At 30.5% G+C, this 17276-nt stretch overlaps 6 protein-coding genes across 6 annotated transcripts; 3 read left to right on the forward strand and 3 right to left on the reverse strand.

The window, feature by feature from the left end:
• Nucleotides 1-396: 396 nt before the first annotated feature.
• FG386_002582 (R1 like alpha-glucan water dikinase) lies at nt 397-5346 on the reverse strand (the record flags this gene model as incomplete). Its single annotated transcript, XM_067341944.1, has 1 exon — nt 397-5346. The coding sequence occupies one exon, from the start codon at nt 5344-5346 to the stop codon at nt 397-399; it is 4950 nt and encodes a 1649-aa protein (XP_067198052.1).
• A 315-nt stretch (nt 5347-5661) lies between these two features.
• FG386_002583 (uncharacterized protein) lies at nt 5662-7332 on the forward strand (the record flags this gene model as incomplete). The annotated part of the gene is made up of 1 exon (XM_067341945.1): nt 5662-7332. One exon carries the CDS (start codon nt 5662-5664, stop codon nt 7330-7332), a length of 1671 nt encoding a protein of 556 aa, XP_067198053.1.
• A 41-nt stretch (nt 7333-7373) lies between these two features.
• Nucleotides 7374-13391, reverse strand: FG386_002584 (uncharacterized protein; the record flags this gene model as incomplete). The annotated part of the gene is made up of 1 exon (XM_067341946.1): nt 7374-13391. The coding sequence occupies one exon, from the start codon at nt 13389-13391 to the stop codon at nt 7374-7376; it is 6018 nt and encodes a 2005-aa protein (XP_067198054.1).
• Nucleotides 13392-13647: 256 nt separating this feature from the next.
• On the forward strand, nt 13648-14804 carry FG386_002434 (OB-fold nucleic acid binding domain-containing protein; the record flags this gene model as incomplete). Its single annotated transcript, XM_067341796.1, has 5 exons — nt 13648-13879; nt 13934-14031; nt 14091-14597; nt 14699-14764; nt 14799-14804. The coding sequence occupies 5 exons, from the start codon at nt 13648-13650 to the stop codon at nt 14802-14804; spliced, it is 909 nt and encodes a 302-aa protein (XP_067197904.1).
• A 235-nt stretch (nt 14805-15039) lies between these two features.
• Nucleotides 15040-15969, forward strand: FG386_002435 (uncharacterized protein; the record flags this gene model as incomplete). The annotated part of the gene is made up of 1 exon (XM_067341797.1): nt 15040-15969. The coding sequence occupies one exon, from the start codon at nt 15040-15042 to the stop codon at nt 15967-15969; it is 930 nt and encodes a 309-aa protein (XP_067197905.1).
• A 60-nt stretch (nt 15970-16029) lies between these two features.
• On the reverse strand, nt 16030-17079 carry FG386_002436 (uncharacterized protein; the record flags this gene model as incomplete). Its single annotated transcript, XM_067341798.1, has 1 exon — nt 16030-17079. The coding sequence occupies one exon, from the start codon at nt 17077-17079 to the stop codon at nt 16030-16032; it is 1050 nt and encodes a 349-aa protein (XP_067197906.1).
• Nucleotides 17080-17276: the final 197 nt, after the last annotated feature.

Raw genomic sequence — 17276 nt, forward strand, 5'->3', positions numbered from 1 at the left:
CAAATAAATTAATATCCCTTTCAAAGGTATCAATTATTGATTTGTTAGAAGTTAGGGGAAAATACGGTCGGAATCAAGGCAAAATTGATATTCCTAAAGAGATGACTTCTTCGAAAAACATAGTTCAAAACATTAGTGAAACAAATAAATGCTTTATAGATATTGTTGATGAAATAAGCAGGTCTGAAGATCGACTGAGCATTTTGGAAAAACCCAGCTTGTGTGGAAACGACAAGTGTGAATATTATCTCAGTACAAGTGACAACAATTATTTAATAAAGGAGAAAGAGTATCTTAAACATAAAGAAAATGAAAGGTTGAATACAACTTTCGGTTTATGGAATAAAATACAACACGACATAGATAGCATCACTTCAATTAAATGAATTTATAATTTTATACCTGAGGCCTTGATTGGACAATTGCTACACTAAAATCAATTTTATTTGTAGATGAATTTATGTTTTCAACTATACAACCTTCAATATCTTGTGAGATCCCATTATACTCATCTTGAATATAAAAAGCAATTGTTGCAAGAAGTTTAATTATTTCAACCCTGTAATTTTCATTATTTATAATTGGTTGATCTAGATATGTCAGATACCTGCTTGAGGGTTTAAATAATGGGATAGATTGAAATACTCCAGCACCTGCGAACCCTTCTATATCTTCTGCATTGGAATCTGATCTGAATATGTAGTTATTGGTAATTCCACTAAGCTCGAATTCTTTATAGTTTTTAGTTGATTTAAAAGAATCAAAGACACATATAGACTTCGAAGGAAGAGAAATGATATCATAACTGACAATAAACTGATCTTCTCTATAATTTTTGTTATTTTTAACTCTTTTTGAGGTAAACCCCAATGATTTTCCGCATGAATTAGAAACAAGGGTCTCTCCAAGACCTATAACGATTTCACCATACATCTCGTCGTAATTTGTATCTTCTTTGTCACATTCTGGATTGTTTTGTGATTTTATCGGGTTTTTACTATGCAAAACAAACGCATATTTTGCATCAATAAGTTTTTGTATCACAATTGACATGAATACATTTGAAAGAGACTGTCCTATTTTTTTCATATTATTATATGCCAAAGGTTGGTAAACTGAACACCAGACCTTTTTAATCTGCTTCCAGATCAATTTATTAATCTTTGAATTCCTCATGCTGACCAGATCTTCCTTGTTTGATTGATTTTCCGAATTAGTCAGAGCAAAATTATTTGAATCGTTCTCTAATCTTTTAATAGCCTTGTTAATGTCATCTATTAGATGTGTGCTTGGTTCTAATTCATTTTCAATTATATTGCAAATTGAATTTAGTAAAAGTGATATTTCATCTCTGTTTAAATCAGTTTCTTCAAGAAACTTCATGTTTTTGTTTATTCTGTCATTAATACTACCAGTTAACAATTTTTGTAAAGTCCCGAATGGAAGAGAAACGCAATTGGGAACAAAAAATTGTGGTTTACTCTCAGAACACAATATTGTTTTGAGTTTAACCAGATTTATGGCCTTTTTTCCAACGTTGTCTTCATCCATTTCATTGGGATACAAAACCCAAGAACTGTTGATTTTGATTTTGTTTTTAAATTCAAATAACCTTGACTTCTGCTTAACGTTTGTTTGAAAAACAGACTTTGTTAAAAGCAATTCTTCCTTTTTGATGTTCTTTTTATGAATGTTAATTCTCAGATCGCTTGTAATTTGAATCTCACAAATATCATCTGTACTCAGTTTATCAATATTTGTCAAAATAGCCGGGTTTTGGCAAACAACAAACAAAACCGACATATTTCTGGCTCTAACGGATAAGTGTGAGAGTATATCTGGGGAATAATCCGGATTTGTTAGTATTATTCCAGTAACATTCATTGGAATATCTTCTTCACCGGAAATATAGGAGCATATAATGATTTTTGGATACTCATCTTCATTTATATCAGTAACTCTGTTTACTTTTTTGACAATTCCAATATACTTTTGATCAGATTTCCAGGATGAATTGTAGCTTATAAATTGCCAGTCTTGAAGTTTATTACTCGGTGTATTTCTTAGCAAATAATTGCTTATTCTCTTGATTTGAAATGATATAGTAGAAAACAGAGTAGATCTGAGTATCTCATCCATAAAGTTTTTTATAATAGGATCTTCATTTCGCAAACCAATATTCTTTGAAAAAAATACAACCTTAGGATCCCAATCTTTATAGGTTTTATCCAAATAGTTGCCAATGAAAATATTAACTCTTTCTAAAATACTTCTTAATAAAAGAACATTATTTAGGTTGGACGGATTTCTAATAAAACCTTCCCAATCGAAACAAATGGCTGCTAATTCTTTATTCGTTGGATTGTGACCAAATAAAATCGAAAGAAACGAACTCAATTCGCGAACCAAACTATTTATGTAATTTTGGTTATCCCTTATTGTACACATTGACTGAACAAACATTCCCTGCAGGTTTTCTAGACCCAAATCTAAAAAAAGCAATTCCTTTATTGCATATTTGTTATATTTATCTTTATTACAACCACCATGAGAGTAATAAATCGAATTCAAGATTCTTTCTCTCGCATTATTAATTTTCATGAGTCTACTATGAAGGACGGCTAAATCTTTGGTGTCATCAAACTTCTTGCAATCACCAAAAACAATGGAAGCACAAATATTTTGTAATTCCATATCCATGTATTGTCTTGAATAATGCAAGGATCTTTGCAAATTAAGTGCTTCATGAACATCTATCAATACCTCTAAGTATTGTTCAAAGTCACAAATTAATTTATTTATATCAACATTCATAGGTAAAAAGGGTTTTTCTGTAATTGGTCTATCATATGAAGATATTTTTTCATATGATAAACCATTTTCAAGTAGTATTTTTGTGAAAACCTCTTCATTGCCACCACTTCTTAAGTATCCAATTATAGAACGACATATTCCAACGTCATCAGGAGTTGTATTATTATGTAGTTTTTGGTGCCATTGTTCATAAAATGTTCCATGTTGTTCAGGAATACCATTTTTATGCATAATATGCAAAATTCTGTCTCTAACTTCCTGACCTCGTGAACCACCTCTAATAACCGTTTGTAATATTAGTCTAATTTGGGACCTATATTCAGGAAATTCAACCCATTTAGAAACAACAGAAAATGACGCATTTTCAGCTGAATGAGCTAATAACCTCGGAGCCGTATTATAATTTCTTTGCCAATCCAAAACTCCGAGTGCATTGAATCTCATCCAAATCATAATCCAAGACCAAAATTCTTCTACATCAAAGTTTAAGTTCTCTATTGAATCATCGGGAATTATTAGTTCCGAGTTAAAATTGTATGTCTCAGTTTCCTCTTTAAACCGGTTTGACCATATTACCTGATAATAATTTGATATTTGCGAATATTTACTTTCTTTAAATTCTCTGTACCACCTTTGAATGATACTATCCATTAGATTGTATCTGTGCATAAGTGTTATACTTGACCAATCAACCTCTGCAATAATTATAATTTCTATAATATCTGACCATGGACCTTTCCATTTTCTATTTAAATCTGTCTCTGAAACAGATATGGAAACTTCAATATCCCTATCTCCATCTTTGTACCAATTTACATTTCCGTAAATGTCCTCCCCTCTAAGCACACACACAAATCTATTGTATAACTCTAGTGTTTCTTTGTCTATTGTAATCTCCAAATATTGTTCAAAAATAAGATCTGATGTTTTTTCTTTAATTAAAAGTTCTGTTTCCAATGCTTTATCAGTAATCTTGGTGCTGTTAGCCGGATGACAGGAGCTTGGTGGGCATCTCCAACCAACTTTTCTCCCATTCATTGAACTATTCAATAAACCCCAATGTAATATCAACATTTCTTTTGAAATCGTTCTTAAAACTAATATGCAATTTGAATTCACATTTAGAGAGATTAAGTAAATAAATCCCATTTCTTGAGATAGTTGGCAAATCTTATTCGCGATAACTGACTCATTAGAAACTGAATATTTATCCATAATTTTATGTTTGTATATATCTTTCTCTTCAAGGAATTCACGTAATTTATTCTTCCATATTTTATGATCACCGTTAAAATTCAAATTTAAAATAGATCCTTTAATATCAAAATTATTGACCAATGATGGGAATTTATATACAAAGTCACTATTATTTGCAGATTTTATCCATTTTATTGAGTTGGCATTGTCGTTCTTTGAACAAACTTTAATTACAAATACTAAACCTTTGAACATACACAATAATTCTTCTGGAAATTGTAAAACGCATTTTGAATATTTGTCATCTATTTTAAATGTTATTTCCGATGCTTGATTATTCACATTTATGATTGAAGAATCACAATTTAATTTTTTCAATAAATTGTATGGTGAGTTCCAGAATATATTGTCTAGACTTTTTGTAAGACCAAAATGGAGAGTGATATCATACTCGTTTAATAATTTCGTATCAACTTTTGAAAACTCTGAATCCATATTTACTATGTCCGTAAATATCATTATTGTAAACAATCCGGGTTTACTTAAAATATCTATATTTTTACCAGAAGCAAGGTAAACAAAAGAGTTTGTTTTTTTGTAATTTGTACGGTAAAATGTATGATATAGGCCACTTTCATTGTTTCGACTCTCTTGTGTTAATAGACAACATTTTGAATTATGGGGTCCCCTTAATTTATATTCATTTTCCATGTACTTTCTATATAGACAATCACGCATAAAAATCTCATCTAACCACTCCAACAAAAATAATTCTTCACCTATAGGTATAAAAAAGTCTAAATTTTTATTTGCACTTCTAATCCAATTCTTGATTTGGGATTTAGACCCAAAATTTGAGTTTGTACTAATATTTAAATAAAATAAAAATTTTATTCCCCAATCCCTGTTTTCATAGTTTAACCAATTAATAATGTTTTCACAATTTTCCAATCCATTTGTTGCAGTTTCATGCTTCGTTTTTCTGTGAGAATATTTCAGATGAGAAATATTTAATGAGATTTCACAAGAAAGGTTAATTCCGTCCTTTAGAGGAGACAATATTGACTCACAAGATATCCCATCTTCACATTTTTCTGGAGTAGCACCATTTGAAGAGAACAAACAACTTGTTGGTTGAGTCCAACTTGAGTTGCTGCTTGAGGATATTCCCCAATGTAAGACTAAAGGGCACTCTAATTCTATAGTTGGAGAAAATATTATATTAATCAACAGTTTATTTTTATCTTCTATTATTTTAAGACGAATTTCAATAGTAGATCCATCAGAACATTTGTCAATCAATGATTTACAATACTCTATGTTGTTTTTGGTCATTTATATAAATATTTTTTAAGGAATAAATTTATGAAAAAACCCACTCAAATTGATTATTTTAACTAAATCACATTTAAATTGGCAATGATGTTCTTACATGTATTGGAAACATTTTTATGCTCACATGCATGTAAATTTTATTTTACCCTTCGTAAATCATTAATGAGCGGTTTTCCTCAATTCTTTAATTTCCTTCAAGGTATTTATTGCTTTAAATAAACAATAAAATAATTTGTATTATTTTTCATTTGTGTTGTTATTTTGGAGTATATATTTATATACATCTTTATTTTACTCTACCCAAGCGATCCTGAAATGGAAGACGAATCTCCAATAAATTCTCCTATAAGAGCATTGGATACAAAGGATCCAGTATTTGATAGTGAATCAGAAAATGAAAATGTTTCTTATTCCGTAATTGATGTTGAGAAAAGAGAAAGGATGGTGGAAACTTTTTCTTGGAGTCCTCAGGGAAGAGGGATAGAGGCAGTATGCTCAATGCCAATTGAGGAGTTCAGAGTTAGGGTAAAAAATCTTTGTCAGGACTATTTTTTAGATTATAAAACACAAGACTTCATCAATGGCTTGAGGTTATTATCCTCTCCCTCACTGCACAACTTGGTTGTTGTGATTGCGGTTAGAATGTCATTAGACTATAATGTAACTGTACAACAACAAGTTTCAGCCTTGCTTACGATATTAAAAGATGCTCGATTAATAACTCAACAACAAATTGAGGATGGTTTGGAAAAATTAATTCAATCAATTGATGATATATGCTTAGATGCGCCTTTTTCACCGGAAAGACTTGAATCCGTTGTTGATTGTGCTATATTAGATGGTATTATACCAGAGAATTTTAGATGTAGATATCCGGAAACTTTTCTCAACAAACTTATTGAATTGAGGAATATTCCGGACTCTTCCTGTCCAGAGGGTTGTAACATTTCAACTGACATTAAAGGTCCAACTAACCATTTAAAAACACTGAGGGCATTTAAATCATATATTATAAACTATGAGGAGGACTTTTTTTCCTCTGGTTTCAAAGCAGTGGAGGTTGACAAAATACTGCAGGATGCACGTCTTTTTGCATATAAGACAACATATTGGAATGGAATTGATTGGAATCCGGATTCATTTGAAAAACCTACAAGCGATGATATTTCTATTCCTTCAACATTTTCCTTTAATCACGAATTCGTTAAGTTTGTTGTTAAAACTTCTATGAGTAGAAATGACTCACAAAGAGAGTTGGTTTCAAGCGGCCTTAACTTGCTTTCACCTTCAATAATTAATTCTGTTGATATTTCGCTTGGATTTCTGAGGATTTTGGGTGATTTGGACGACTTGTCCCTTGATGTTACAAATGCATGCGAACTAACAACGAAATTTTTATCTAGGTGTGTCGTTGATGAGCTTATTCCACCTTCTTTTATTACCGTAAACTTAATACTACATATGGGTGGCCCTGGTGGCACTCGGTCTTTGAAAATGACACAGGAGTTTTTGAATCGTAAGCCCAGAAGTATTTTGAGACTTCAAACGAAGAATATTTGGAATAAAAAGATAGTCACAGAAGAAGATAGAATATTTGAGACAAAATTAACTTCTATATTGAACAGTTATTCTTCAGAGTTAGATAAAAGGGAATGTATTAAATCATTGCACTCACTGAACATTACCGAAAGAGAAAAAGTTGTCAAGGTAATTATAAATTACTTCATTGAAAAAGTTCTAGAAAATAATAATTCGGTTAATTTAGACGATAATGTCGAATCGAAGACAGGATTGTCTCTTTTAGAATATCTTCTGAGTCAGGGATTTTTTGATGAAGATGTTATCATGGAAGGGTTTAATAGTTCATATGAAAAAATGTCAGAATTATGTTTTGATAGTTCTCAAGTTCATAGAATATTTGATTTATTTGTTAAGAGAGCAAAGGAACGTGCTCTTTTACCTTCACATTGGAACGTAGGGAATTAATAGTTGGTCACCTTAAATCAATTTCAATTTTTTTTTAGAAATTAACTTTGAATTTGTGTATATCTCATACAATCATTTTTCAATTGAAATTTTTGATCGGAAATTGTTGTGAATAATGATAATGGATCACTACCTGTGCTTAAATCAAGCAAATTTTCTGGAAAATCAAGGAAGTCGTCCTCTATTGATCTAATTATCTTATCATTATTAATTTTAGGGCTTCTAATTGAGTTCAAAAGACAATTTTTATCCAAGAATGATGCTATTTCAGAAATATTTCTCTTGGGAGTTGTTTTTTCGTGATAATAAATTAATGGATATCTTGGCAATCCATTTTGAAAAGCTTCATTCACAATATCCATATTTATTCCTAACAAAGGTGAATTTGAATCATCATTATTTTCTGAAACAACCCTACAAAAAGGGGAAAATGTACTTATTTTTTTGTTATCTTCGTCTTTTTCAAAAACATCGTTCTCTGAGGACAAATCTTTTTTTCCTGAATCATCTTTCTCTTCTAAAGAATTTTCACTATTACTAAAGAAGTCTGTTACGAAAATCCACTGGTAAAGATGAAATTCTGGGATATCAAGTAGTGAAGCGAGATCTACGAACTTCATTGCAGATATCACTAATCTCTGATGTTTTTTTGATCTGAATATCCTAATTAATTCAGTCAGGACTATTGGCCAGAGAGGCATTAATGCTTGATATTGTACCTTAAGCAAAAGCACTCTAAGGCATAAAATAATTTGTTCTGCAAGTAGAATGAAATGAGGGTTAATTTTGTTTACTTCTGTGTTGTTTAAGTATTCAGGTGCTAACTTTAGATTTTCCACAAGTTTTTCAAGAATTAGTGACAAGTGCATTTGAAATGTATTTTTTGGACAACAGAATATCAAGAACGCAAGCCTTTTTATATGACTACACACATTTTGAAGTTCTGCATCTCTTGTACTAAAAATTCCCATGCTTTGAACAGGTACATATGTATTAATTATATTTACTCTTTCAGCTGTAGAAATAGAGGTGATGTCATGTGATACAAGCCTGGAAACAACATTTATCCAACATCTGAATGTTCTTCTATCCATAAGAAAGAAATCTTGAGAATTTATCGCATCAATAACAGATTTTTTAATTCCAGGTAAGTAATCATTAAAAATTCTATAGGGAAATGTGTCTATATGAAGCATCAAAAAATATTTATGCAGCATATTTGCAACATCATTGTTTCTCTTTAAAAGTGGTTGAAATACCCAGTTCAAAGATTTCACAATCGAATTACCCCAAATATTCATTAAAAGAAGTCTTTTTTTATTTGAGTGATAAGATATTTCAATATTGTACATAATTAAAAAGCCCATTGAATAATAAGAAAACAATAAAGTCGGATCGTCGCTTATAATGGCTTTTGGACACTCATTTATATCCATCGATGCTTCACCTGAACTCTTTCCACTAATAGGGAGAGAAAATTCAATAGACTGAAGCATTGCTTCAATACTTGGTGGAAGTGGAGGTAATTTATCGTATTGTTGTGGTTGAACAGCACCTGAAATCTTAGAAGAAAAATTTCCGTTAACTAAAAATAGAATCATAAAGATTAAGTTATTCAAATTCTTAAGCAATTTCTTCTCCTCAAAAATATTTAACAAGTTTCGATCCAAGAAAAATGAAGATGGAATTGATTTAGAAGAAGCCATACAACCATCTAAAGTTGAAATGAGACATGCAAACCACAAAACACTTTTTGGTTGTTTAACTTTATGTATGAATGTATTTAAAAGAGATGAAATTGTATTCCACAAAAATATGAATTCATCTGGAACTGTGAAAGAGTAAGTAACTGTGATTGTATATAAAAAATGAAAAACAAGTGATTCCTTCCAAAGATGATAGCAGTATATTAAATTAATCTTCAGAAATGTTCTGGAGAAGTAAACCAAATAATTGGGAATTCCCCTTGTTTCGTTTAAATCCTCATTAGATTTTAAACAGCTTGCTTTTTGAGAATCAGATAAACAGTTGCATTTTAACCAAAAATAAGTAAGAAACTCTCCTGATATTGAAAATATCGTCCCTAAATTAATTAATTTTAAAATAGAATCAAACTGAAAAATGGAAATAATAGCAATATTTCTCGAATTTGATGAAATAGAAATGTTTTTATTGTTATTTGTTTTTGTTTTAATTATTTGATTATTTATGTGTGACCAACAAACAATTCCAGAGAAAACAAATGCGTCTGAAGCGTTCCATGCAAGCAAGAAGGCGATGGAAATTGAATATTCAATAATTTGGGAACTAACAGAATTTTTTGATTTGGAATCCGAATCTTTTTCATGTATATAATAAAGTGCCTCTACAAGCGTACTAAATAAAGTTAAAACTGTATTTTTTATTATTGATTTTTTCGAGTCAACTGATATGCTTTCAATATTCGAATCCTGTGCAAAATTAATTAACTTCGGAAGAGGAGTAATTGAAGAGATGTGTACAGACTTTTTAATAGAAGTTTGCTCTTCCTTCTGCCAATTAAAGAGCGATTGAACAAATCCTGGACCTGTTTGAGAAATATCCAATTCAGAGGAAAATAATGTATTGGATACAGAAGGTACACCAACAACATGTAACAATACTCTTAGAATTGAGTCAAAGTACTGAATAATACTATTGTGATTATTCATTACAATTGAAGATACAAGCTCCAAACATAATGTTATAATTATAGAGGTTGTGTTCTGTATAAGGGATTCTAAATCAAGTTCTTCAATTATTAGCAAACAAAAATCAATGTAATGTTTTATTGGAGAAGAATACGAAGATAAATTTGAAAAATTTGTGGTGGGAAGCTTAACATCTCTTTCTTCAAACAAATCAATGTTATCAACTGCCTCCACATCATTACCTGTTAGAGTTTGTTGGAGTCCAAGAATAATAATAGGAAAAAGTTTATCGTTGTTAAACAATAATTGGTTTTTATTATTCTTCTGCGAATCTTCAATGTTTTTTGGCCTTTGAATAAGTAAAATTGTTTGTAAAAGTTGAATAATTGTAATTTGGAGATGCATTTTTTTTGAAATAATTGATGATTGGAGTGCACCCAAAATGTGGTTTGTAATTAATTCAGTGGCTTTAAATAATTTTGTCTGAAAATGAGTTAATTTTTTTAAAGTTGAAAATGTATTACTTAACAAAGAAGACTTATTCAAAATTGTATTTAAAGTATTTACTGCACTTCTTTGTATTGGGAAATCAAATGGATTCTTAGACTCCATAGTAGAAAAAATCAAACAAACATATATAAATACATCAAAGTAGTCCTTAATGTCGTATTTACCTATAATGTCGGAAATATGTGGCTTTTCAATCTCAGTATCAACCATTATTTGAATAACATTCAAATTTTCCATAGATATTAAAGTGATCAATCTGTCTAGAGTGTAAATTAGTCTCCTAAAATCAATTTCATCGTTGAATCTGAAGTTACCGTTTATAGAAATAAAATTTTCCTGATTTAAAAGTTCATCCAGGAGATGGTCAAATATCAATATTGGAGTTTCTATTGCTTGAATAACCCATACAGAACTTATGGTTCTTAGTTGAATCGAATTTGAGTCAAGGCCTTCAAGTATAAGAAAGGTCACTTCATTTGGAATTTTATATAAAGAATCAGTGGAGTACTTTATAAATGCTGCCAACTTTTTTATATTAAGTATTTTTATTTCGTTATCGTAAACACTTAAATGATTTATAAAAAATTGACTAAGTATTGAATTACCTCTTAATAAATTAGATTGATTTTGATTCTCGGAATTAATCGAGTCTTTAGAAAGAAAATCAATATTCAAATTTACCCATTCTTCAAGACTAATAAACAAACTTGTGCTTTCTTTGTGAAATCTAATTAGTTCGGGATTAAGAAAAATCCATAGTAAGTTCATAATGTTATTTATACACTCCACCCAACAATGTGGAATAGAATTATTTGTGATCAAAAAATTAGTTTTGAAAAATATCTCAATAGTAATCTCTAAACACCTAAATATATCATCCACTATATAGTCATTTAATTGAAAGCTAGAATTGCCATCAATATTGTAATCTACACAGCGATTATATATATTATATAACCAAACAGGGATTGAAAAATCACCAAAAGGAGGCAAATCCGTATTTTTTGATTCTCTCAGTGTAACCCTCCTTAAAACCTCTAAATTACAAAAACTAGCCAAAAGTGAATATAGCAATTTCCTATAGGGAATATCTTCAACATCAAACGATTTTAGATACAGTGGTTTAAAAATGTTTTCTACAAAAACTTTTATTATAGCTGAAAAATCATTGTCGAAAACCTCACCATTATCTGAAATATTTTTCATTTTTTTTAAAATGTACAAACACAAACTTGCAAGCACCACCGAATCTTGATTTTCCAGAGTATAATTTACCGTAATACTCATTACTGTTTTTAAAAGATTTACCAAGAACATGTCCAATAAACCCTCCTTTGAACCATCCTCCGTATCAATGATATTATCAACGTAAAAAATAATAACTTCCTGCAACAAAGTAACTGATGGGTTTAATATTTCGGAGTTATCTTTTATAAAGAAGGAAACGCTCTCTTTTTTTAAAACCTTATCAAATACTTTCCTTATGGAATCTATGAATTGACTCGGAGGGAAGTTGGATGAATTCAGTAGTGACCTGCATTCAACTACAATATTATATTTTAACTCGGGAATCTTGTCTACTGATTTTTTTGAAAATAAAAGAAGTGGAATTAGGATTTCAGGTAAAGTAAATTTGATACAGTAATCGTGTTCTTGAAATAAGGCACTTGTTACTTTTAAAGGTTGAAGAACATTTGTTGAGATGGTATTCAAATTAACCGAAACAGGTGAAATGTTAAAATTTGAATATTGTTTTGATAACTTCATTGAATTAGAGTTCCAAAATCTCATTGTTCTTTCAGTCTCAACAGCAGAAATTCGGTCTATTACTGAAAATGAATGCAAAAACTCCTCTATTATTGCCGTATTTATAAACCTAATGGAAGAATTATCGGTTATTTGTATATCATCACTACTCTTATTTGGGCTATTCTTGTTTGAAATCCATTGTATCAATCTCCTTGTCAAAGACCATTCCTTTAGAAGAAGAAGTCTAAGGGCTTTTCTCAATAGTTTTATTTTAGATTCAAAAGTTAAAATATCATCAATTGTATCGTTATCACTTTTTGAGAAGTTGTGGTTTAATTTAAGTGGGACATGAGCGATTAAAAAATCTATTAGATACCTTTTTACATACACATTTTCGTCATAAAAACATGACTCCAGTGCCTTAATGAACAAATTATTGCATGGAATTAGACTTCTGATTTTTTTTGAATTTAATTCACTTTCAACTAAAGACGAATTATTAGACTGAAACTTTGACATTATTACCTCAAAAGCTGAGTACCTAACGTGAGTCGTTCTCAATAATATAAGCCATAATGTAGACATAAAATTTTTTTCACCAACACAATTATCATTTGAAATTAATTGAAATGTTTTCATCAATCTTTCATAACACTCACTTTTTGGATCTTCAACACCTGGAAGAAGTCCAACCAGGAGTCCAGATAGGCATGGCAGCAAACTTGGGCCCAATGGCAAAAAGTATTTTTCAATTAAATCAAGAAATATTGGTTTAACCTGAGTTGAGGAATGAACAAAAAAAGGAAATAAACCTGAACCATAAAGTGCTAAGTCTAAACTTAATTCACTTTTTTCTATTTTTTCAAATATTGCATCATACGTTTCTAAAGCCTTCGTATGAACCCCGCTAGGCAAAGACGGATTTAAACATTGAGCTAACCTTTTAGATACGATTTCTTTAAGTGGTACACCTGGAACCCCAGAAAATTCTTTGTTGATACATCTATGTAATCTCTGTAGACAATTACTCAAATCTGCCCATTCTTGTGCCTTCTCAAAGCTCTGTAGAATACTAGACACTTCACTTTCATATTTTTTGAGTTCACTCCTTGAGAAGTTGAAATCTCTCATTATAAAAAACCAAATATAATAATTTTCATTACAAAACCTCGTTATAAAATTATTTCACCGTTTTTTTGATTAAATCGTATTTTCAAATGATCAAGAAATATTTGGAGACCTCACCATTAGAGGTTGCGGGAACATGGAGGCTCACATAGAAATGAAGTAAAACAACGGCCACTATAATTTGTAGTAACTAAGTGATTCCTAGCTTATAAAACACTTTTTATTACATAATTAACTCGTAAAGTGTCCCTTTTACTTAATGATCTCCGCAAAAAATACAACTTCTAAATATAATGGAGGCACCTACCAATATCAGGACCTAGATAACATCATCAGTCCAAATAACAAATGCTTCACTCAGAGGGGGATTGAATTTTCACACCATTTCATCAGAGAAATCAAATATAATCAATTTGAATGCAAAAAATATGTTAAGATTTTAGGTATTATTACGGAGATTAAAAAAAAATCTAAATATATTGAATTTACAAGTATGTTATCACTGGTTCATAATCATTAGTAGGAAAAATCACCTAATTTACTAGTTGACGACTCATCAGGTGCTATCAGAGCAATTTACTGGGGTTGCAGGTCAGAATTTGAAAGTTTGAAACTAACAAACAATTTCTATTCTAATTTTTCTGTAAGTTTATTTGTAATATACACTTAAACTTCTTAGTCTTTAATTGAAATCTATATAAGTGTTTTGGAGTCCTTATTGAAGCACGTGGAATTATTGAAAATTATAACAAAAGAGTTCAGTTGAAAATAATTAATTTGAGTACTGTTTCAAACGATAACTATGAGTCCCTTTGGTGGATAAATATATATAATAGAAAATGTTCAGAAATTGTGAATAAAAGCAGATCTATATCTAGAAACAATGAATATGACTCTAACTTAATGTTAAATAAGTTATTTGATGGAACTAGTTTGTTTGACGATGAAGAAAGCATTGAGGAAAACTTGAAATTAACCGAGCTCAATGACATTTGTATTTGTAAAAAAGTATTTGTTCCTAATACAAATATACCCATAAGTTCATCAAAATTTATTTTAATTAGTAGAATAGTTGCCTCTTTGCTTTTAAGGTCAATTTCCATTAAATACAATGAGTCTGATGAAATTGAGGAAGACTATATAAGTTTTTCGATTAATAAATTATTAACTTCAACTAATGAGGTATTAAATACACTAAGTGTTGTGCCTGTAAGTTTTCAAAAATTTGTATTGAATGAATACAAAATCAAAATTCCTGACTCTATATGCATTTATTATTTTTATTTCCTAATACCACCCGAACACCTTAGGCGAATTACTTCTCCTGTATTTTGAATCATTCCAAAGAAATCATCGTTAATGAATATGGGTACAAAGTAAGTTAATAGACACAATTCTGAAATTATATAGAGTTAACATCTAAAATTTAACGTTAGAATTTCAGAGTACCTCCTCAATATTTATGTGAGAAAGAAGTGTGTGCGCAGCCTAAAATTTAAAAAAGTATCTGCAACAAGGCAAAAGAAAAGAGAAATCGTGTACAGACTTGTTTCGTTTCCAAGCACACAAAAGAAAAAAAGATTAATTATAATAATGAAGTAGACTAATTGCCGAAAGTGATATGTAATTTATAATTATTATTCTGTTCACTATGGAAAGGAGTGGGACCCAGAGCAGTGAGTGGTTCGATGCAATAAGCAGACAAGGAAGCAAACTCTCAAGGGCGAGCTTCCACACCGCTATGACAAATTTCTCAATATATGACGAAGTGTTTGATTCCGTAAACTCTTCAGAAAATGAACTTAACAATGACGAGAAGAGAAACAATGATTCTACTGCATCCAGAAAATCAGTATCTTTTAAGCTTCCGGAAAAAAGGAGCCATTCAGAAGGGATAAGGTCTTTATCTAGAGAAGGATATGGAAAGAAATGTGAGTTCAACGACAAGAGTACTAATGTTGAAAGAATCAGATCAAAGACCTCTCCTTTGAGAAATTTAAAAGAGCAAACTACACGCGAAGAAAGCAAGATGACAGGCAGCTATGTTGAGGAAAAAATGGGACGAGAGAGAAAGGATACGCTTATAGATAGAAATTTTAAGATACCAACAGTTGAAACAATTAAAGAAAGTGTAGATGACTTTAAAACAGAACCTATTTTATGTGTTATTGATGATATGAACATACAAGAGCACAAAAATTGCGGTATTTCAGGGCCAAAAGTGTGTAAAAAAAAGGCACTTACAACTAGTTTTTTTTCCATAAACACATTTGTTCACAAGGAGAATATTCAATCCACTGAGTCCATTGAAACAGGATATAATGATTGGATAAGGAGGTCTAAATACAAATTTCTGACTTCGCCTGTGCAAGAAACAAGATATATGTATAAGGAACCAATACAAAAAAAAAATTTAGTTAACAAAGTTGATGATTTTTCCGAGAAAGAAGCAAGTAAACCTGAAATTGATCTCCCTAAAATTGTAATTGAGGGCGAAGTAGAATCTAAAAATAGAAAATGGTTCTCAAATGAGGCCATATTATCTTATTTTGGATGCAACAAAATATGCTGCTTCGGTTAAAGCTGAGTTTTTTTAGTGAACTTTTTCAATATTAGGCAAAAATGTTGCTAAACAAATTTTCTATTTAACCTCTGTCATTTTTATCCCTTGAATTTTGGAATAATATGTCTGATTTGTGTGTATTTTGTCAAATATTTGCATTACTATAACGACTGAAAGGAGAAAAATGCCTATAACGCTTCCCGAAGTTAAAATGCTTGGAGCAATAGAGTAGATTGAGTACTCAAAAAGGGAGATTTGTGAGAAATTAATGACTTGTATCGGTAGAACAAAACCAAACGATATTCCAGATGATATAAGCAAATACAAGGCAGTTTTTCTGTCACATCTAAGAGCGTCGAAAATAAATTGTGAAAATTCTCTATTTGGAAGCAATTTTTTTATTCTATATGCATGAACAAAAATTCCTATTGGTATTCCCAACTTAGAAATGCTTAATGCATTTGAGGCAGACACTTCAAAAGGCTTAATATTACCACTATTTATTTTAATTATCCCGAAGTAGTACATCAATTTTGATATGATTGTAACAATAAGCACAAAAGACCACAAAAATACCCTATTGAAATTGTTCACAAGATATTCGAATTTTAAAATTTCCGGGAAAGAAAAAAAAGTTGAAGAAATTACAAGTAAAATTTTAAATAATTTCCAAAACAATTTTCGTTTAGCTTCAATGTTTCTAAAAAAAATATGATTGAATTCATGGAGACTACCAAAAACTAGCAAAAACGTAAGTAAAATCATAGAGCAATAACTTTTTTTACCATCCTCAGATTCATGAATGTAATGCAGTATTAATATAAAAAGCTGACCAATCGAATGACTGTATGAAGATATTGTTGTGCCAAAGTCAACTGGGATAGGATCTCTAATTGGAACAAAAATAGAGAGGAGCGAAACAAAAGTCAGAGCACCAAAACACCTGTACGTTAACAGAAGCCAAGGTTCTATTCCAGAGCTTTTTAATATTTTCAGATTAACAATCTGTGCAACTAGAACTAAAATCATTAGAGTGTGACAACGAATTAAATCATATGTAGATTTCTTCTCGGGTGATTCTTCATACAAAACAAATGAGACAATCTTCTTTCTCAGGTCCCCATCCATTTTATTCTTCAATAAAAAACATGCCACTCAGTCATTTGAATTTAAAAGGAAATACAAACTCTGGAAATTTCTCATGCCCCTTCATTTGTTTGGCGGCAAAGAGTCGCTATCTTAAAGTTTATCAATTTTTTGAGTCTTCATCTAGTAATGAATCCTTTAGAAAGTTGACTCCTTTGTCAAAACAAGCAGCTATATTG

The sequence above is a fragment of the Cryptosporidium ryanae genome (assembly GCF_009792415.1).
Source record: "Cryptosporidium ryanae isolate 45019 chromosome Unknown contig_43, whole genome shotgun sequence".
NCBI lineage: Eukaryota > Apicomplexa > Conoidasida > Eucoccidiorida > Cryptosporidiidae > Cryptosporidium > Cryptosporidium ryanae.